At 58.0% G+C, this 20,572-nt stretch overlaps 1 protein-coding gene, 1 long non-coding RNA gene and 2 other non-coding genes across 10 annotated transcripts; 3 read left to right on the plus strand and 1 right to left on the minus strand.

Annotated features, from left to right (window-relative positions):
* Nucleotides 1-220: 220 nt before the first annotated feature.
* Nucleotides 221-19,815, plus strand: TNPO2 (transportin 2). Of its 7 annotated transcripts, none has more exons than XM_058727901.1 (25): nt 221-243; nt 4,816-4,927; nt 5,546-5,621; nt 5,704-5,853; nt 9,094-9,200; nt 9,287-9,420; nt 9,515-9,596; nt 9,671-9,793; nt 9,891-10,009; nt 11,333-11,393; nt 11,496-11,661; nt 11,867-12,019; nt 13,358-13,583; nt 13,788-13,959; nt 14,415-14,501; nt 14,581-14,688; nt 14,775-14,933; nt 15,490-15,577; nt 15,764-15,862; nt 16,436-16,531; nt 16,796-16,901; nt 17,148-17,247; nt 17,326-17,400; nt 17,533-17,660; nt 17,744-19,815. In XM_058727901.1, exons 2-24 carry the CDS (start codon nt 4,829-4,831, stop codon nt 17,638-17,640), a joined length of 2,694 nt encoding a protein of 897 aa, XP_058583884.1. In that variant the 5' UTR covers nt 221-243; nt 4,816-4,828; the 3' UTR covers nt 17,641-17,660; nt 17,744-19,815. The 7 variants fall into 7 exon arrangements, with proteins under 7 accessions (XP_058583884.1, XP_058583883.1, XP_058583886.1 ...); XM_058727900.1 differs by lacking the exon at nt 221-243 and adding an exon at nt 280-302; XM_058727903.1 differs by lacking the exon at nt 221-243 and adding an exon at nt 3,206-3,318.
* On the plus strand, nt 13,639-13,708 carry LOC131511250 (small nucleolar RNA SNORD41). Its single transcript, XR_009261445.1, has one exon. It is a non-coding gene; the product is annotated as a small nucleolar RNA SNORD41 (small nucleolar RNA).
* LOC131511264 (small nucleolar RNA ZL2) lies at nt 15,618-15,693 on the plus strand. The gene has a single exon (XR_009261457.1). It is a non-coding gene; the product is annotated as a small nucleolar RNA ZL2 (small nucleolar RNA).
* LOC131510593 (uncharacterized) lies at nt 15,644-16,599 on the minus strand. Its single transcript, XR_009261108.1, has 2 exons — nt 16,197-16,599; nt 15,644-16,077 (listed from the first exon to the last, which is right to left on the minus strand). It is a non-coding gene; the product is annotated as an uncharacterized LOC131510593 (long non-coding RNA).
* Nucleotides 19,816-20,572: the final 757 nt, after the last annotated feature.

The following is a 20,572-nucleotide window of genomic DNA, read 5'->3' on the forward strand; positions in this document are numbered from 1 at the left end:
GGGACATAGAAGGCCGATGGCGCGCCACCCTTACCTCCTCCCTCAAAGGCACCAGCAGCCGCTGGATCTTTAAAAAGAAACACAAGTGGGAGAAGTAGGTCGCCCCTGCAGCAGCTCAGCCTCTTTTCTGGAGTGTCAGGAGGCAGGAGGAGCTGATGGAGTCCCAGCATCCCCCTTCACTGCATTCGCCAGTCGTGACCTGGGGAAAGCCTGAAGGGGAAGGAGAATCAAATTCAGGGTTTGGTGAGTCACACGGTCGTGGCTTCAAACTATTCTGATGCCTGTTGGTTGTGTGATCTTGGGTAAGTCACTTAGCCTTTCTGTGGTTCAAGTTTTTCATCTATAAAATAGGGGTAAAATACAGAAGCATCGGCAGTGTCAAGGTCTTTTTTCTTTTTTTAAGTTTACTTATTTGGAGAGAGAGAGCGTGGGCGCGAGCACAAGCAGGGGAGGGGCAGAGAGGAGAGACAGAATCCCAAGCAGGCTTTGCACCATCAGCCCAGAACCCGGTACTCACCAACTGTGAGATCATGACCTGAGCTGAGATCAAGAATCTGTCGCTTAACCGACCGCACCACCCAGGCGCCCCCGAGTCAAGTTCTAAAGGAAGGGCAATATTGATGAAGTCAACATTAACCCTGACATTATTTGAAACAGCTGTCATTATTCTCTGGGTGAAGCAGTTGGCTTGGGTTGGGGGACGTATGGTGACCTTTACACGTGGGAGCAGTGCAAAGAGATGCTCAAGCAGAGACACTGTTGTAAACGGAGAGGCCTTTGTCTCCCATTTCAGATTAACAGTGGAGCACCAGCTCCTTGAGTTTCTTTTTTGCACTGTTTCTAGCTGAAGTAAATTTCTAGTTGAAGTAAGTTTGCTGTGTACAGGGCTGTTGTGAGAATTACGTTAGGAAATTGCCTGACAGGCAGTAGGGTAGGTCTTAAGAAATAGTGAAATGAGGGCACCTGACTGGCTCATTCAGTAGTGTGTGACTCTTAATCTTAGGGTTGTGAGTTTAAGCCCCACTTTGGGCATGGAGCCTCCCTTAAAAAAGGAGGGAAAAAGTCTGGATTCAGTACTCAAATCCACTAGATGGGGAGAGGAAGAAAGACTTCCATGATCACACAAGGGCCGATACCTTGGACCACAAAAGCAGGGTGGGCCACTTTATTCTGCCCAACTCTCCTCTCCCCCAAGGCTTGGCGCGGGACTAATGGGAACTTGACTTATTATTTTCTTTTTGAAACTTGACATATTAAAAGAAGGTGAGCATTAAATTTTCTCGCCCATCTCCAACTCTCTCCCCACCTGACCCTTATCTGGAGCAATCCCCAACCCTGAACAGAAAACTCCCACACCCGTTCCCGAAACTTCCCGTCCCAGCCCCTCAATGTCACTCTTCCTTCTGCTCAATGCCCACCTCCGGGTGGTGGGGGGGGGGGGGGGGTTCCAGACCCCGGGGTTTTGAGTCACAGCCAGAGTCCGTAAGCGCGGCAACGCGGGCGCGCGGTGAGACGGGATTTGTAGTTCTGGGGCCTCGGGGCAAGCGAGGGAAGGCCATTGCGCATGCGTAGGCGGCGGGTTTCCGCACGTGTCTCTCCAGCCGGGTTTCGGTACAGCAAAGGTGGGAAACTAGCTTGCTCCTGTAGGGAGTCTTCCCCGACTGAGTGGCGTTCGGCGCCATCAGATCCTTCTGAAACCTGGGAGGCCCCAGTGGAGAGGTCTTCGGCACCTGTGTTTCATGAATGAACGGAGGGGGGCTGACTTTGCTAATGGAAAGTGGGCTGAGAAACGTGTCTCCTTCCTCCAGGTTGGGGCAAAAACTGACCTGCCTGCCCTGAAACCAAAAAGTTCTTGAGGCAGTGCTGGCTTGCCCTTTGGGATTAGAGGCCTAGTTGATTAAGTCAATTCAGTAAATATTGGTTTAGGGTGTGGCTGAATACAGTGAAAGGACGGCCTTGAGGTCTGGGGGCGGGGGGGGGGGGGGTGGTCAAAGCCACGTTTTTAAAGACAGTTTACGGCAGGCCTGGTAATGCTTAACTTGATGATCTCCAACCCAGCAAACTGTTCTTATACCCATTTGACAAGTGGGGAAACCAAGGCTCAAAGCGGCAGGAGGTTGCCCACCTTGTTATTGGCCTGGCTAGGAAGAGGGAAACAGGCGCTCCAGGGTCTCCAGCTCCTCCCTACTATCCTGCTCTGCTCTTTTTTTTTTTTTTTCATTTTTTTTTTTTTCAACGTTTCTTATTTATTTTTGGGAACAGAGAGAGACAGAGCATGAACGGGGAGGGGCAGAGAGAGAGGGAGACACAGAATCGGAAACAGGCTCCAGGCTCCGAGCCATCAGCCCAGAGCCCGACGCGGGGCTCGAACTCACGGACCGCGAGATCGTGACCTGGCTGAAGTCGGACGCTTAACCGACTGCGCCACCCAGGCGCCCCCCTGCTCTGCTCTTAAAAGGGGTGCCCTACTTTGTCCTCAGGTGGCGAAAGGATTACGAAGATGCCTTTCATCATGACCCTGACCTCGCCTAAATTTACTGGGCTCTTTCACCCTATTCAACTTAGGCCTTTTGCTTCAGCGTTTATTAATTTCATTTAGAATTTCATATTCATGTGGGTTTTTCTCAGATCCGCATAAAAAGTATGAAACGGTACTGGAAAGCAAATAACACAAAATGTGGCAGAGGCTTCTTCAGGAGCTCCGCTCCCTTTGTCCGGCTTTCCTTCCTTTGTCTCTGGGGTCTAAAATCCACCCTAGGCTAAGTCTTCTCTGGTCTTTCCACGAGGGCGCTTACTGTGCTCCTCCCAGGAGCATCCTCTGGATGCGAGGAGAAAGACACAGTTCAATTCCTGGAGGAGTGGGGGGACAGGCGCAACTAGCTGTGGCCGAGAGGTTACCGGGTCCACCAAACACCTGAAGTCCCCACGCGCCACCAAACTCCGCTCCCAGCAAAGAGCCGCTGTCAGGCGGGCGTGAGACACGCTGAGAAAACGAGACGCTGGGAAGACCTAACGGCCAGAGAGGCCAGGAGAGCCGCCTACTCTCCTGTCACGTGACCTGGTCTCGGCGGGGACCGGTTCTCCCCGGAGCCAGGCCACGTGTTATGACTGCCTCTCCCCATTGGTTCAGCTGGGCCAGTTTGAACGGTGTACGGAAGCCGCCGCGGCCCATCCACGGCCGCGTTTTTTTTTCTTTTTTCTTTTTTTTTTTTTCTTTTCTTTTTTTTTTTTTTTATTCCCTCTCTTTGGCTCCCTCCTTCCGCGCGAGTCTCAGGAGAAGCCGCAGCGCAAGGCGCCGCTGCTGCCACCCGGGGCCCGGTAAGTGGGCCTTACCCGAAGCTTGACGGGCTCGGCCCGGGCTTGCGTTGACCCCCGCCGGGGTCCGGGTCTGCGCCGCGCGCGGCCCGGCCGTCGGGACCGCGCCTGACTGGGAAAGGCCGAGAACCTGGTTTGGGCCCCATTCTCGAGGCAGCGAGAACGGGCCGGGGCGGGGGAGGGGGAAACCGAGCCGGGCTTAGGGGGTGGGGCCTCGGAGCCCGGCCAGACTCTGGTGCCTCGAGAATCGGGCCAGTGGGGCGGCTGGGGTCTGGCTGGAGGGGATCTGGGGGAAGCGTCTGGGGACTGCTTAGGGCCTGATTGGGGAACATCGCGAGGATCGGGTGTGTGTGGGGGGGCTATTTTGGTGGAGCTTTGGCTGGGTCTGGTTGCGGGAGGCCTCAGTGAAAAGTTGGGGGGGTCTTCTTGGACCGTGACAGGGAGGGGCGTCAGACTTCGTTCAAGAGGGCTTTGCTGGGTCTGACTTCGAGGCGTCGCTAGGATCCGTTGGGGGGGGAAAGGCTCCGGGCGGTGTTGGCGGCCTGGCCTAACTGGGGGAAGCTGCAGAGATCGGACGAAGTGGGTTTCCGGCTCGAGGTGGTGGGGGGCTTGGCCGAACTTGATTGGGGGAAACAGCAGAGATCCGTCAGCAGGAGTTAATGCTGACTGGGGCAGGGGGCGGGAGGGGGGAAAGACTTGGCCAGACCTGATTGGGGAAAGCGACGGGGACCCGTCCAGGGGTCATCTTTCGTGGGGTGGGCGGGCTTGGCTGGCTGTCTTTCCGAGAGGGAACTCGGACCTGTCTGGGGATTGCTTCGGGCCCGATGAAGGGGAATCTATGGATGGAGTCTGGCTAGGCCAAAAAGAGGAGAGTCTGGCATCCGGCTCAGTTTGGAGGGACAGATTAGAGGGGGTGGCAGGGATCGGGACGATTGGAGCACCTTGAGGCCGTGCATCTGGGGAGGCTCAGGGACCAGACCAAGGCGGAGGAGGCGGCTGGGATCTGGCGGAGCGTGAGGGCTGGATTTCGGAAGAAGAGGGTTCTTTGGGGACCGTGCCTGGACCAGGGAGACCGCAGGGGCCGGGGCGCTGTCGCGGTCTGGGGCAGGGCCGCTGGATGGAGAGGTGGCTGGGGCCTTGCCTAACGGCCGTGAGGCTGGCGGAAGCCGGAGGGCCCGCAGCCGGCGGAGGCAGCATGGGCTGTCCTGGGCCGAAGGCGCCGCGCTGGGCCTGATGAGGCCCCGCCGGGGCCCCGCCACCGCCTCCCGTGGCCCGCTTCCATATCCCCTCGCCTGCGCTCCCTAGCCCGAGACTGCGCGGACGTGGATGGCGCAGCTGGCGGGACCCCGCACTTGGGCTGGTGTGGATCGGGCGACCCCCGCCTGTCCGCCGAGGGCGCTCCCGTCGTGCTGCCGCTGCGGCCACCTCCACGGCGGCTCAGCCCGGGGCTCACACGGGGCCCCTGGGACCCAGCGCTGACCCTGGCCCCTACCCCCGCAGCTCACCTCGCGCCATGGACTGGCAGCCAGATGAGCAGGGCCTGCAGCAGGTCCTGCAGCTGCTCAAAGACTCGCAGTCGCCAAACACAGCCACGCAGCGCATCGTGCAGGATGTATCCTTCCTTCTTCCTTCCTTCCGGGCCCAGGGGGAACTGGGCAGACATCTGCAGCCCCTGAAGGCCAGAGGAAGGGGCCCGCTCCCTAATCCCCAGACTCTTGTTCTGTCAGGAGCTACAATTGGCAGAGAAGCAGGGATCCGACCCCTTGGGTCCCACGTGCAGAGAAAATGTGGCCCTGTGGGGAGGGGGAGGAGGAACACCTTTCACTGGCACTGGGCCTTTGGTTAGTTTCACCGTCAGGATTAATTTTTTTCAGTTGAGGTTTGAAATACTCTGACTTAAAGGTTAAGATACTTAAACCATCAGCAAGTTTCACTTGAAAATATGACTTCCCTTCCTTTTTTGAAAAAGCAGGCAACGTGGGACTGGTGGCGAGCAGGACTGAGTAGCAGCCGCCTCCTTGAGACAGAGGGGCTCAGCCATGCTTCCCCACCACCTGGATGAGTTTCAGGTGCCTGAAGTGCTGTGTTATTCTGGCATGGAGCTTGACAGGTGGGGTCCCAGGAGCTAGCCACCTCATCCCAGTGGGCAGAGGGACTTTCAGCCACAGGACAGTGAGGGGACCCACCAGGAGAAGGCCCTTGTCTCCCAAGTCCCTTAACAGCCTGGCAGAAACTCAAACAACTGAACCAGTTTCCCGACTTCAACAACTACCTGATCTTTGTCCTGACCAGACTCAAGTCGGAAGGTATGTCCTCAGCGCCCCTCCACTCCAGCCGGACCCCGCTTCTTCCCCTGTGGTCCCCTGACCCTCGGCCCTCTTTCCCCAGACGAGCCGACTCGGTCCCTCAGCGGTCTCATCCTCAAGAACAACGTGAAGGCGCATTACCAGAGCTTTCCGCCACCCGTGGCCGACTTCATCAAACAGGAGTGTCTCAACAACATTGGCGATGCCTCCTCACTCATCCGAGCCACCATAGGTGAGAGCGGGTAGTGGGAATCGGCCAGTGAGGACCCCTGAGTTCTCGCTCTCAGCTAAGGAGCTTTTTAGCCTGTTAAGAGTATCAGTTCACTGAAGGCTCCAGTACCGTGGTTGGTAGTTCCGTTACGATTGCCATCTTACAGATGAGAAAACTGAGGCACAGAGATGTTAAGGGACTTACCCGGTAAGTGGCAGAGCTCGGAAGTGGCCAGTGCAGGTCTGTGCTCTGAACCACTCCCCCCGAAATAGCCATTCTTTCTTTTGAGGCCATCACTCAGTGTTTAGGCCCTGAGGGTGTAGCACGTTAGAACCCGAGGCCTCCCTGTCCTGAGGAGTTGGGCGTCTTCGGCTATTTCTCCCCAGTAATGAGATGACACGGGAGTTAGTTTTGTGTTGGAGCCTTCCTGGCTCTCGGAGGGCTGCCTGAACAAGTTAAGGGAAGGACGATGGAGAATTCTCTAGCTGTTTTACCCCAAGCTTTTTCACTACTGATAAACACCAACTCAACACTTTGTTACCGGCTTGCTTTTTTTTCCCCCACCTTTACTGAGCTGTACTTGACCCCCAATGGATTTATGTTGGTATTCTTTTTTTTTTTTTTTTTTTAATTTTTTTTTTTTCAACGTTTATTTTATTTTTTGGGACAGAGAGAGACAGAGCATGAACGGGGGAGGGGCAGAGAGAGAGAGGGAGACACAGAATCGGAAACAGGCTCCAGGCTCTGAGCCATCAGCCCAGAGCCTGACGCGGGGCTCGAACTCACAGACCGTGAGATCGTGACCTGGCTGAAGTCGGACGCTTAACCGACTGCGCCACCCAGGCGCCCCTATGTTGGTATTCTTTAAATTGTCAGCTTTTTAACGTTGCTTTTAGAAGAAAGTTGTATCTAGCTTTTTTTTTTAAGTTTACTTGTTTAGTTTGAGAGAGAGAGAGAGAGAGAGAGAGAGAGAATGATCAGGGGAGGGGCAGAGAGAGAGAGAGGGACAGAGGATCCCAAGGGGGCTCGGTGCTGATAGCACAAAGCCCGAATTCAGGGCTCGAACTTGTGCACCGTGAGATCATGACCTGAGCCAAAGTCGGATGCTTAGCCTACTAAGACACCCAGGCCCCCCCTAAAGTTGTAGATAGCTTTTTTTTTTTTTTTTAATTTTTTTTTTCAACGTTTTTTATTTGTTTTTGGGACAGAGAGAGACAGAGCATGAACGGGGGAGGGGCAGAGAGAGAAGGAGACACAGAATCGGTAACAGGCTCCAGGCTCCGAGCCATCAGCCCAGAGCCTGATGCGGGGCTCGAACTCACAGACCGCGAGATCGTGACCTGGCTGAAGTCGGACGCTTAACCGACTGCGCCACCCAGGTGCCCCTGTAGATAGCTTTTAAGTGAAAAGATGTTTGTTTGCCATAAAGAGCAGGTAACCTTAAAAACATGCAACAAAGACACAAAAATAGTATTAAGTTGGAATAGATACTGGGCCTGCCAGAAATGCTGATCTTGGGGCCTGCGTCCTCTGTTAAGTGACCCTTAGCCCCGACGATACCCACTGTGAGACCAGTAGAAGGATCTGGACTTCCCGAGTTCACTAGATAGCCAGGTTCTGCTCTAAGTGTTTGAATTAAAGCATTGAAGCTTCCAACATCCTTAGGGGCCCATAGTGGGTTTTTTTCCCCCCCTTTTGAGTCACAGAGGGGTTAGGACACGTGGCCAAGTTCGCACAGACAGGGACAGGGCTGGAACTGCACTCCCGAGTCCTCAGAGCCTACCCACCGCAGGTCACCCCTTTTCCAGCAGAAGCAGGAGCCAGAGTCATCTAGAGTGATGACAGTGACAGCTTCACCCTGCTGGGGAAACACTGCCACCTCCTGGCTTTAAGTCCTATGTCTACGTCACCCTCACCTGTGTTCCCTTTGGCCGTATTCGGCTCAGCCACCAGACCGTCTCACGGCCCTGCCCTTCATTCGCGTATTGCACTTCACACTTGGGGTTCTAATCAGTGGTACGAGGCCTCCCCAAGGCTACGTGGTCCTGCACAACCTGCCTCTGTCACCTCTCAGCCCTCGCCTCCACCTGCTCCCCACCCTCACCACCCCCTGCTCAGCCCCTCTGGCTCCTCACCTGTCTTTGAGCACACCCAGCCTGCCTTTGCACCTGCCCGGGATGCCCTTTCCCCAGGGAGTTGGACAGCATCCCCTCATCTCCTCAGTCTTTGCTCAGAGAGCTAAGCGTCACCTGGGCAAGGCCTGCTCTGGCCACCCGTTTTTAAATTGCTGTTCTTGGGGCTCCTGGCTGGGTCCGTCAGAAGAGCATGCGACTCTTGACCTCGGAGTCGTAAGTTCCAGCCCCACGTTGGGTGTAGAGTTACTCAAAAACTAAATAAACTTTATAAAAATTTAAAAAAAAATTTTTTTTTAATGTTTATTTATTTTTAATTTTTTTTTTTTTATTAAAAAAAAATTTTTTTTTTTCAACGTTTATTTATTTTTGGGACAGAGAGACAGAGCATGAACGGGGGAGGGACAGAGAGAGAGGGAGACACAGAATCGGAAACAGGCTCCAGGCTCTGAGCCATCAGCCCAGAGCCTGACGCGGGGCTCGAACTCACGGACCGTGAGATCGTGACCTGGCTGAAGTCGGACGCTTAACCGACTGCGCCACCCAGGCGCCCCTAATGTTTATTTATTTTTGAGACAGAGAGAGACAGAGCATGAACGGGGGAGGGGCAGAGAGAGAGGGAGACACAGAATCCGAAACAGGCTCCAGGCTCCGAGCGGTCAGCACAGAGCCCGACGCGGGGCTCGAACTCACGGACCGCGAGATCACGACCTGAGCTGAAGTCGGACGCTTAACCGACTGAGCCACCCAGGCGCCCCTATAAGAATTAAAAAAAAAAAAAACGTTAAAAAAATTGCTGCCCTCACTCTCAGCCCTTGCCGGCCATCTTCTCTGCTTTCTTTCCCCCCTTAGCTTTTGGCATCTAGCCTCCCAGTTCTTTTGCTGATTTATTTTTACCTCGGAGCCTCTCTCACTAGGCAGTCTGCTCCCAAGGGCAGGGCTTTTGTATGTAGCTCTGTGCTGCTTCCCCGGGCCTGCAACAGCTGGCTTACGGTAGGGCCCCGAGGATCTCGAAAGGAGCGTGTAGGGCTTCTGGGGGACCGCGCACGGACAGCCTGTGAGCCAGCGGAGCGAGTGCGCGGCAGGCCCGCACCCAGCCTGAGGTGGCATCCTTTCCCGGCTGCCCCAGGCATTCTCATCACCACCATCGCTTCCAAGGGCGAGCTGCAGATGTGGCCCGAGCTGCTGCCCCAGCTGTGCAACCTGCTCAACTCGGAGGATTACAACACTTGTGAGGTAGGTGAGCGGCTGTGGCCCGCCTGGGCGGGAGCCGGGGAGCCGGACTGGGGTTCACATCCGTCTGCCCGCTCCTCTCCACCCAGGGGGCCTTCGGAGCCCTGCAGAAGATCTGCGAAGACTCATCCGAGCTCCTGGACAGCGATGCCCTCAACAGGCCCCTCAACATCATGATCCCCAAGTTCTTACAGTTCTTCAAGCACTGCAGCCCAAAGATCCGGTGGGTGTGGCTTCCCAGGGTGGGGGTGGGGGTCTGCGGAGGGGCTGGGCGTGGGCGGAGTCAGGGCCGACCCACGTGCCCCCCTCCCTGCCAGGTCCCATGCCATAGCCTGTGTGAACCAGTTCATCATGGACCGGGCCCAGGCGCTGATGGACAACATCGACACCTTCATCGAGGTGGGCTGCCGGGCTGAGGGTGAGCAGGGCAAGGGCCGAGGGCCCGGCTGCAGCTGATCCCACCCTCCCTGCAGCACCTGTTCGCCCTGGCCGTGGACGACGACCCTGAGGTGCGGAAGAACGTGTGCCGTGCCCTGGTGATGCTGCTGGAAGTGCGGATCGACAGGCTCATCCCCCACATGCACAGCATCATCCAGGTGTGCATGGCTAGCCCGGGCGTGCTGTGGGTGGGCGGCCGGTGGGGAGTCACCCCGGGCTGGGCCAGGCCTTAGTCTTTTTCCCACCCTGCCCTAGTACATGCTGCAGAGGACCCAGGACCACGATGAGAACGTGGCCCTGGAGGCCTGTGAGTTCTGGCTGACGCTGGCCGAGCAGCCCATCTGCAAGGAAGTCCTGGCCTCCCACCTGGTCCAGTGAGTGCCACTGCTGCCCTCTGTCCCACCTCAGCCCCCACCCCTCGCTGTACTCTGCCTTCCCTCTGGTTGTCTCCTGTGTTAGTCTCGGTCTGTGTTCTCTGTCTCCGCTTACTTTCGATCCCTGTGCGTTTCTGGTTGGCAGGCGACAAGAAGATAATTTCTAATGACTTAAAAATGTGGGGGCTCCTGGGTGGCTCAGTGGGTTAAGCGTCCGACTTCAGCTCAGGTCATGATCTCACACTCTGTGAGTTTGAGCCCCGCGTCGGGCTCTGTGCTGTCGGTTCAGAGCCTGGAGCCTGCTTCGGATTCTGGGTCTCCCTCTCTCTCTGCCCCTCCCCGACTCATGCTCTGTCTCCCTCTGTCTCTCAAAAATGAATGTTAAAAAAAAAATTTTTTTTTTTTTTTTTTTTTAAATTTTTTTTTCAACGTTTTTTATTTATTTTTGGGACAGAGAGAGACAGAGCATGAACGGGGGAGGGGCAGAGAGAGAGGGAGACACAGAATCGGAAACAGGCTCCAGGCTCCGAGCCATCAGCCCAGAGCCTGACGCGGGGCTCGAACTCACGGACCGCGAGATCGTGACCTGGCTGAAGTCGGACGCTTAACCGACTGCGCCACCCAGGCGCCCCAAAAATTTTTTTTTTTAAATGCGGTAAATTATAGGTGAAAGAAATGAAAAATCAGCAGAGGCTGCAGGCATAGCTGGATCCAGGTGCTCAAAGGATGTCAAAGATGTCTGTGTGGTCTCAGACCTACTCCTGTGTTGGCTTTGTCCTCAGGCACGACCTTCCCTCATGGTAGTGCCGTGGTCTTCTGCTTACCTTCAAGCTTAGGAACCTCAGAATAAAGAAATTCTCTCTCAACCAGTATCTCCAGCAAAAGTCCTAGGGCTCACCTTCCTTGGCCAGCTTGGATCACTCGCCTGTCCCCGAGTCATGAATCATTTTCTCCCGAGGTGCGTGGGCACCAGCTGAGGGCGCCTGGCTGCCCTGCCTGTTTCTTCTCTAATCTGGCCCGTCCCAGGGAAGGGCCTCATGTCCTTGCCTTACAGCATGCTAGGGTTCGGCCACCGTTTGAAGCTCTCTGGCGTTTTCAGGGGTCTGGACTTCATTGAGTGGCCAGGTCTGGGTCAAGAGCCCTCGTGGGGAGCCAGGAGTCATGTCAGCTCTGTCCCAGTGACCATGGTTGACTAGGTTGGGATAATAGCCCTAAGTTCCATACACTGCCCCTTGGCTCCTCGTTGCTTCCGTTTTGCCCAGGCTGTGAGCCCTCCTGGGGACCCCTGCATCCCATCCCAGTGAACAGCCTCTCTCCCCACAGGTTGATCCCCATCCTGGTAAACGGGATGAAGTACTCAGAAATCGACATCATTCTGCTCAAGGTCAGTCTGGGCCGACCGCCGGGCGTGAACAGGCAGGTGAGGGCTGGGGCGTTGGGGCTGCGGGCCCTGGTGGTGCTTAGTGATCTGTCCGGCCTTCCACAGGGGGACGTGGAAGAGGACGAGGCGGTCCCCGACAGCGAGCAGGACATCAAGCCACGTTTCCATAAGTCGCGCACAGTGACGCTCCCCCATGAGGCCGAGCGGCCTGATGGCTCGGAGGACGCAGAGGACGATGACGACGACGATGCTTTGTCCGACTGGAATCTGAGTGCGTGGCCTGGCCTGTGGGGCCTGGGGGGTCGGGGGCAGGAAGCCCAGGGGCTGCCTCTCGGGAGGTGATGAGGGGCCTCCTCAGAGCAGATCGTGACGACTCTAATCACGATCTCTGATCCTGGGGATACGGTCCAGGAGGCTGGCAGCCGCCCAAAGAGCCTCCCTGCTTCTGCCCCCCTCCCCTACCCCTCCCGTCCCAGGGAAGTGCTCGGCAGCTGCACTGGACGTCCTGGCCAACGTCTTCCGGGAGGAGCTGCTACCCCACCTTCTCCCCCTGCTCAAGGGGCTCCTTTTCCACCCTGAGTGGGTGGTCAAAGAGTCGGGCATCCTGGTGCTGGGCGCCATCGCGGAGGGTGAGTGCCCCGCCCGCCTGGTAGGGGCCTGGCCCCTGAGCCCCTCACTGGTGCGGGACGGTACGGGGTGGCCCAGGCAGGGCTGTGTCCGGGGTGTGGCCGCACAGCATGGGCGACGCCACCCCCAGGTTCTCTCTGAGGCCTGCCCTGCGCCCTCCAGACAGCTCTGGGATGTGACTCTTCCCCACGGCCCGTGGGCCTGAATGGAACCCCCAAACCCCACAGTGCACGCCCCCCCCCGCCCCTTGAATTCTCACAGACAGCGGTTCTGCGAGGCTGTCGGCACGGTTACGGTCGGAAAAGCGACAGGCAGCCTGCAACGCTTGCCCCACGCTGGCAGCCCGGTCCCCCGGGCTCAGCGCAAGCCCGATGAGGTGGGGCGCATAGATGAAGAAACTGGGGTGCGGGGAGATTTACGCCGTTTCCCCGGTCACCCAGGGCGCGGCTGGGCTTTTAGCCTGCCGCCAGCTCCCAGGCTGGCCTGTGAATCGGAAGAGTCCACCGGTGGTGTTTATGCAGACCTCTGTCCTTTTCGCGCCTTTTGCGCTCCTTCGTCCCGGTGGGACGTACAGCTTGAGTTACAGGTGTCACCAGTGCCCGCCTCAGCCTCCAGGCCTCTCATAAAAAGTTCAGACGCGACAACAGGAACCGTGTGTTTAAAGTTTATCTAAAGAAAGATTTCCTCACATAACCGGCCCAACGTACGTTACGTTAGCACGGGAACGTGAATTAACGGGTTATGTCAGGCGTCCTAGCTTTTAGCGGAAAAGTATCTCGAGGGATTGACCCATAACTGGTTAAAATAGTTCTTGGGTCTTGGATCATTAGATGGCGTGCTGTTATCTGTGTTCTCCGAACAAGAGATTCATGTGTGGCTTTTTTTTTTTTAAGAAAATGTGAAAAATAGAAAAAGCACAAATACCCCAGAAATGTTTCAAAAGAAAAGTACTTGGGGTGCCTGGCTGGCTTATTCAGTGGAGCGTGTAGCTCTTGATTTTGGGCTCGTGAGTTCGAGCCCCACGTTGGGCGTAGAGTGCAGGTTGAAAAAGGAAAATTACTTCCCGACCATTTTGGTCACCGTGCTGCCCGGCCATCTGTGAATTAATGAGTGACTGTCACGGGGTGGAGCCAGTGGAGGGGAAAGGCTTGTCCTGACGCTGCTTCCCATCGCGGCTTTGCCTTTCACCGTTTCTGTGACTGAGCCATCGTGTCTGTGGTTCAACCTCCCAGCCTCAGTGTCCCCCTCCCCCATGGCAGGTGCCACTGAGCTCTGTGCAGAGGGTGAGGTGTGGCCAGGCCCAGCTGGGCTCAGGCTTGCCCTTGTGCTGCTGCTTGCAGGCTGCATGCAGGGCATGGTGCCCTACCTGCCCGAGCTGATCCCGCACCTCATCCAGTGCCTGTCGGACAAGAAGGCCCTGGTCCGCTCCATTGCCTGCTGGACGCTGAGCCGCTATGCCCACTGGGTGGTCAGTCAGCCACCTGACATGCACCTCAAGCCTCTGATGACAGAGCTGCTCAAGCGCATCCTGGATGGCAACAAGAGGGTGCAGGAGGCGGCCTGCAGGTGACCCTCAAGCCCTGGCCCCACGGCCCCCACCCCTGCCCCACTGGCTGCCTCCTGGGAAGTGATGATACTCCTGACCCTTGACGTCACGCTGATCTCTCACGTATTCGTACTGGCTGATCCCGGGTGCATGCCCTCCCCACAACCCCACCCAGGGCCCAGCCCCGCCTGCGGCCGCCCCCCTAAACCCCTTCCCCACTCCAGTGCCTTCGCCACCCTGGAGGAGGAGGCCTGCACAGAGCTGGTGCCCTACCTCAGCTACATCCTCGACACCCTCGTCTTCGCCTTCGGCAAGTACCAGCACAAGAACCTGCTCATCCTCTACGACGCCATCGGCACCCTGGCTGACTCTGTGGGCCACCACCTCAACCAGCCGGTGAGGCCCCACGGCATCTCCCTCTCTTGATCCTCATGCCCCTTTGCGTCCAGTGACCTGGCGGCAACCTCGTGTCGCACGCCGGGGACATGGCCGTGACCTCGAGATGCAGACAGACGGACCCTGCCCCCGCCCTCGCCCTGCTCCCGGTCTAGCGGGGGAAACGGTTATGCGACAGTGTGGCAAGTGCTGTGCTGGGGAAACTCGGGGGCCTGCGGGAACCAGGAGGCGCCGACCTGGGCTCCGAGGGGGGCGGAGAGGGGAGGCCGGGGCTAGGGACGAGAAGGGCCTGGGGGTCTGGCTGGATGGCAAGGCCCTGTAGGGCCCCATGAGCCACAGCAAGGAGCCCAGACCTCATCACTCAGGCGATAGGTGCCTCTGAGTCACGAAGAGCCCTGCGGGTTCCAGGCTGCCACCCCCGTGCGGGGGGCCCCAACTTCACGCTTCCTTTTCAGGAATACATCCAGAAGCTGATGCCTCCGCTGATCCAGAAGTGGAACGAGCTCAAGGACGAAGACAAGGACCTCTTCCCTCTGCTAGAGGTGGGTGGGCTCCAGGCCCTCTCCCAAAGCCCTGCCCCATCCTTCCTGAGTTCACCTCTCCTGCCTTCCGCCCGACCAGTGCCTGTCATCGGTGGCCACCGCCTTGCAGAGCGGCTTCCTGCCCTACTGCGAGCCAGTCTACCAGCGCTGCGTCACCCTGGTGCAGAAGACCCTGGCCCAGGCCATGGTGAGCATCGCACCACCCCTGCCCCGCCCTGCGGCTGCCCCAGCCCGGGCCCGCTCCCCTTACCCGCCTGCCCCATCTGTGCCCAGATGTACACCCAGCACCCTGAGCAGTATGAGGCCCCCGACAAGGACTTCATGATCGTGGCACTGGACCTGCTCAGCGGCCTGGCCGAGGGCCTGGGCGGCCACGTGGAACAGCTGGTGGCCCGCAGCAACATCATGACGCTGCTCTTCCAGTGCATGCAGGTGGGCGGGCCCCTCGCAAGCCTGACTTGCGGCCCGGGGTGTGCCCCGCGGACAACAGGAGAAAGGGACCCGTAGGAAAAAAAAAAGCTTGTGCTTAATTTAAAAAGTGATTCAAAGAAGACATGAGTAAAATCTCGTTGAAAAACAAGGAGCTCCCGGCTGGCTCAGTCCGGGGAGCATGTGACTCTTGATCTCGGGGTCGTGAGTTCCAGCCCCATGTTGGGCATAGAGATTCCTAACAAAAACAAAGGTACAAAGAGGAAATAGGAAAGCATAAGCCCCTCCCACTTGACGTATGTGCGCACCCCCAGGGTCTCCGGACGGGCAGCAGTTAACCCCTGCCCCTTCCTGTAGCGGTACCGTGAGCAAAGCCCTGCAGTTCACGGGCCCCGAGTGCCCGTGATGGGGCCTTGAGCTTCCACGATGGGAAGTGGCAGGGTCAGGCCGTTCTCCCCGGGCTGCTCCCCTAGCTGGCCTGCTGGGAGGGATTAGTTTGGGACCCCTGCTGGTTGGGGGGAGGGGCATCTTGCCACGCCAGCCCTGCTCTGACCCCCAGGACTCCATGCCTGAGGTCCGGCAGAGTTCCTTCGCCCTCCTGGGAGATCTCACCAAAGCCTGCTTCATCCACGTCAAGCCCTGTATCGGTATGATGCCCATCTCATCACCCCCGCGACCCCCAGCCCTGGCCTCGAGTGATGGAGAAGCGACCCTGGGAGGACAATGACCAAATCGGGATGTATTCGTACTGTCTGATGGGGTCTGCCCGGGCCAGGCCCGGGAGCTCACCCTGGCTGGCCCCCCTGCCCAGCACTCTTCTTTCTCCCCACCAGCCGAGTTCATGCCCATCCTGGGCACCAACCTGAACCCTGAGTTCATCTCTGTCTGCAACAATGCCACCTGGGCCATCGGCGAGATCTGCATGCAGATGGGTGAGTGTGCTGCAAGTTGACGGGCCCCGCGCTGTCACCCACATCGGTCTGTTCCCTGTTGAGGGCAGACCCCTGGCCGTGCCTGCCAGGCCCCTGGGGAGAGAGCCCCGGTGCTCCTTGAGGATTGCCGCAGTTGGTCTGGCAAGAAGACCTCTCTGAGTGGTTTCCTCTGGGAGACTCCCAAATGGCTGAAAGGCCGTCTGTGATTGGTCTTCCTAAAGAGGCGGGACAGGCGGCCTGTTCTGACTGGACTTTTGGCGACCTCCCGCCCCCACGCAGTCGGCCCACTGGGATCAGTTGGGAGACTTTGGCGGCTTTCTCCCTCCCCACCTACCCCCACAGGGAATCTGGGTAATGCGGTCTCGCCCCGGTGTTGGAGCTGTGACTCCAAGGAAGCTTCTGGCGTTTGGAAGGCTTGGGTCTGCCCCTGGTTGGCCACGGGTCCTGAGCCGGGGACCAGCTGGAGAATGTTCTCCGTTCCCTCAGCGGTTGCAGGGGGTCAGTGTGTAGATGCAGCTGAGGTCAGCATGGGTGGTCTGGGCTGTGCGGGGCTCTGACTGACCGGTCCCCCAGGGGCAGAGATGCAGCCCTACGTGCAGATGGTCCTCAACAACCTGGTGGAGATCATCAACCGGCCCAACACCCCCAAGACGCTGCTGGAAAACACAGGTGGGCACCAGGCCCGAGCTGTTGCCGTCCCCTTACCTGGATGGGGTTCCCAGCCGGGAGGGTAGTGCCGAAGAGACCTTGGGAAAGAAGCAGGGAAGGTTTCTGGGAAGACGTGGAAGGGGGTTCTGAGGAGAGCCCCGAGAAAGATGTGGGCCTCGGGGGAGACCCCGGTTGGGCCTGTTCCCTTGGGGCCCATGGGGCGGGGCTGGTGCCTCGTGCCAGAGGCCCCGCCACGTACCGTCCCGGGGCCGCTCGGGGTTGCAGGTCGCCTGACGAGTCCCTCTGCCATTCCAGCCATCACCATCGGCCGCCTGGGCTACGTGTGCCCACAGGAGGTGGCACCCATGCTGCAGCAGTTCATCCGGCCTTGGTGTGTGCCCCCCTGCGTGGGGCCTGCGTACGGTGGGCCGGGCGGCAGGGCGGGGGGGGGGGGGACAGGCCCACCCCTAAGTGCATGCCTCCCGACCCATCGCCCGCCGAACCCTCGCTCCCGCCACCCGCTCGCTGACCTGCCGCTCCCCACTGACACCCCCCCACCCCCCTGCCCCCCCCACCACAGATGCCCATCCTGCCCCAGCCCTGCCGGCTCACTGCCTGCTGCTCACCTCCCCCACAGGTGCACGTCCCTCAGGAACATCAGGGACAACGAGGAGAAGGACTCGGCCTTTCGAGGCATCTGCATGATGATAGGCGTCAACCCCGGGGGCGTCGTGCAGGTTGGGGCAGCTGGGCCTGGAGGGAAGGCGCGGGGGCCGGGCCCGGCGGCCCCTCACACGGGACCTGTCGTGTTTCAGGACTTTATTTTCTTCTGCGACGCCGTGGCTTCCTGGGTGAGCCCGAAGGATGACCTTCGGGACATGTTTTATAAGGTGAGCTCCCGCGTGGCCCTGCCGCGATCCCTGGGAGTCGGCAGCCGGGAGGGCTTCGGGGGGAGGGAGGCCGAGCTCCTCTCGCTCTGGCCTGGGGCGCCCCTCACCCCCTGCCCCCCGGCCTCCCCGCAGATTCTCCACGGCTTCAAAGACCAAGTCGGGGAGGAGAACTGGCAGCAGTTTTCCGAGCAGTTCCCGCCTCTGCTCAAGGAGAGGCTGGCCGCCTTCTATGGGGTCTAGATGAGCCTCGCGACCGCCAGGTGAGGAGGCTGCCCGCGGGGGCGCTGTGGCTGTTGTAGGGGGGCGGAGGGGTGCAGGCCCTGACCCCCGCCTCTCCCCACAGGTTTCTGTCTGCGTCGTTGGAGGGGTTGCTGGGGAGCACGCTGCGTCCGGAAGTCGCCGTGCCCTGGTCGAGGGGGGTTAGGGAGGAGTGAGCGGGACCCAAATCCAGACGCCTTCCGCGTCCACCTACCTGCCACGGGTGTGTGTGGCCTGCCGGCCAGCGGGCGAGTGGGTGGGGTCTCCACACTCATCCTACAAACAGGGGAGGGGGGTGGGACTTCTTGGCAGCAAGGGCCCTTTGCTCGATCGGGGTCACCTCGGGCAGCCCACCTGGGCCAGCCTCGTGGGAGGGCAGATTCAACACGGCCGACCGAATCCGGCTTAGGATGAGGCGAGGGGAAAGCAGGCGGGGAGGGGGGTCCTTGTAGAGACACGTACACTCACATGTACACACGTGGCCACACGCATGTGCGGCGCTGCAGCCAGCCGGGCTGGGCCAGCCGCCCCACCATTTCCCCGACTGCATGGAGACAGTAGAATTAGTGAACCCCTGAGTTAACCCGTAAGGCCTTCCGTGTAACCTGCATCTAGAGTTTAAGAAGCTTCTGCTGTTTTGCCGGAATTGGTGACTGGGGAGGGCTGGGTGGGTTGGGGGGCCTCCGCCGGGACCCTGGGGCGGGGGAAGAGGACGGCTGTCTTCAGGCCGCCCGAGTCAGCTCGCGCACGCTTCGGACCTGCTCCGCACACTTCCTGCCGGCTCTGTGGCATCCACAGCCCGTGCGTCCCCCTCCTTGTTGTGTCCCAGCCGGAAGAGTGGGGACTGCCGGAGTGGCTGAGGCTGGCCAGAGGTTGCCCTTTCTCCCCCCACTGTGCTCCAGTGACTTTTGAAGACGCCGGGCCAGGACCTTTTTCCTGAAGAGGGCTGGGGGCAGCCAGAGCTGCTGACCTCTACTCCCTGCGTCTCTCCATAAGCAAGTGCGTTTCAAGGGCAGTCTGTTTCTCTGTGCTTCTTAAGAGCCCTCCTCTCAGGTTCCAGCCTGAGTTTTAACACGAGGGCTGGGGCCAGGGCATTTAATTGGTGGGGACAGAGGATGAACGTTCAGGCTTTGCCAGCAAGAAGCAAATGAAGGGCTTTGGAGGAGGAGAAGGTGGTACACCCCCGACCCCACTCTCTCTGTCCCTGGGGCTTCCTGTCTTCATGGCTCCCAGCGGGCTACAGGACCCCACCAGATAGGGGCAGTGATTCTAGGGAACCTTCTGGGAATGGTTGGAGATGCAGTCACAGTGTGGGCGGCACTCCTAGAGGGGCGAGGGGGGTGTGGTCACTTCTCACTTGGCCTCAGAACTGAACCGGGCCCTGCAGCCCCCTTAATGTTTTCCTTTTTCTCCTCCCTTACTTTTTGCTTTTCTGGGGGTCGTTTTGTGGGGCTTTGACTGGATTCCTACATCCTGGGACTTGTTCCATTCATCCCCGCAGGGCCCTGGACCCGGCCCCGTTACAGCCTTGTGTCTTCTCCCAGACAGGGTCGGGCCCTGCCTCGATTCCAAGGGGGACATGGTGCACATTCCATAAACTCAGCTGGCTTCCTTACCCTGTCAGACTCCCAACAGGTCTCTGGAAGCCATTTGTTTAAAAAAAAAAAAAAAGGAAAAAAAAAATTAGGTACCATTGAATTTTCTGGTAATCCAGTTTTTTGGGGCATCCTCTACTGGGCCTTGGGGGTTGTGGGTGGAGCGGCTGGCTGCTGGGATTGGTAACCCCTTCTCCACCCAGGATGGGGGGCTCCAGCCATTCAGGAAAGGGAGCCTGGTTCTAGTTTTCTTTCTTCTTCTTCTTCTTTTTTTTTTTTTTTTAAGAAAACTATTTAATTTTTTAATTTATTTTTGGTTGATTTTTGCACAACGAAGTTTCAGCTTCTCAACCTTCTTCCCTGCCCAGGGCTGCAGACCCTGACTGGCCTCGATCTGCAGTTCCTCTGTTTTCCACATCCCTCCTTCCCCCTCCCCCTCCTCCTCCTACGGGCTCCAGGGTCTGTCCATTTGTTACTGTGCCGTGCTGGGGATTGGCGCCGAGGTGGCGTGAGATTCCACTTGTGTAGAACTTTGTTGAGTAAAGATCAGTTTCTTGTGAAACACTTGGTCTCCATCCAGCCTCCTGTATCCTCGGCTTTGGCAGTAAAGACGTGGAGGGGCTTGCCTGGGACGCTTTAGAAGTAGGGATGCACAGGACTCAGGAAATCATTGGCGGAGTAGGGAAGTAGGTAAGCATTAACAGCGTACATTTCTTGGTACCTGGAGCCTCTCACCTTTCTTCCCAGTGAAATGGAAAGGTGAAAGGGAATGACTAAGATTAAATGTCATAACATACACGTGTAGTGTGTTCTCCAGAATGTAATTACAGGTCTCTTGAATTCAGTAAAAGGGAGCCTTTAGTGTTGTAGATCCCCATCCGCCTTAGACCAAACTAAGGGGCAAAGCCTTGCAGCACTCCTCTCCGCCTAACCCCACCACTCCGGGTCATGGGGCAGGTTAGATGTTTTTATTTTTTTTAAATTTTTTTTTTTTTTTAATGTTTTTTATTTATTTTTGGGACAGACAGAGACAGAGCATGAACGGGGGAGGGGCAGAGAGAGAGGGAGACACAGAATTGGAAACAGGCTCCAGGCTCCGAGCCATCAGCCCAGAGCCTGACGCGGGGCTCGAACTCACAGACCGGGAGATCGTGACCTGGCTGAAGTCGGACGCTTAACCGACTGCGCCACCCAGGCGCCCCGGTTAGATGTTTTTATAAAAAGCTCGGCACCAGGCCTCTTGGAGGTGTAATAAGTAAGTATGAGTGACCGTTACTGAGGTAAATGAAAAACTGCTAAGCTCTTGGGGACACACAGCC

Source organism: Neofelis nebulosa, chromosome 4, assembly GCF_028018385.1.
Source record: "Neofelis nebulosa isolate mNeoNeb1 chromosome 4, mNeoNeb1.pri, whole genome shotgun sequence".
NCBI classification, from domain to species: Eukaryota; Metazoa; Chordata; class Mammalia; order Carnivora; family Felidae; genus Neofelis; species Neofelis nebulosa.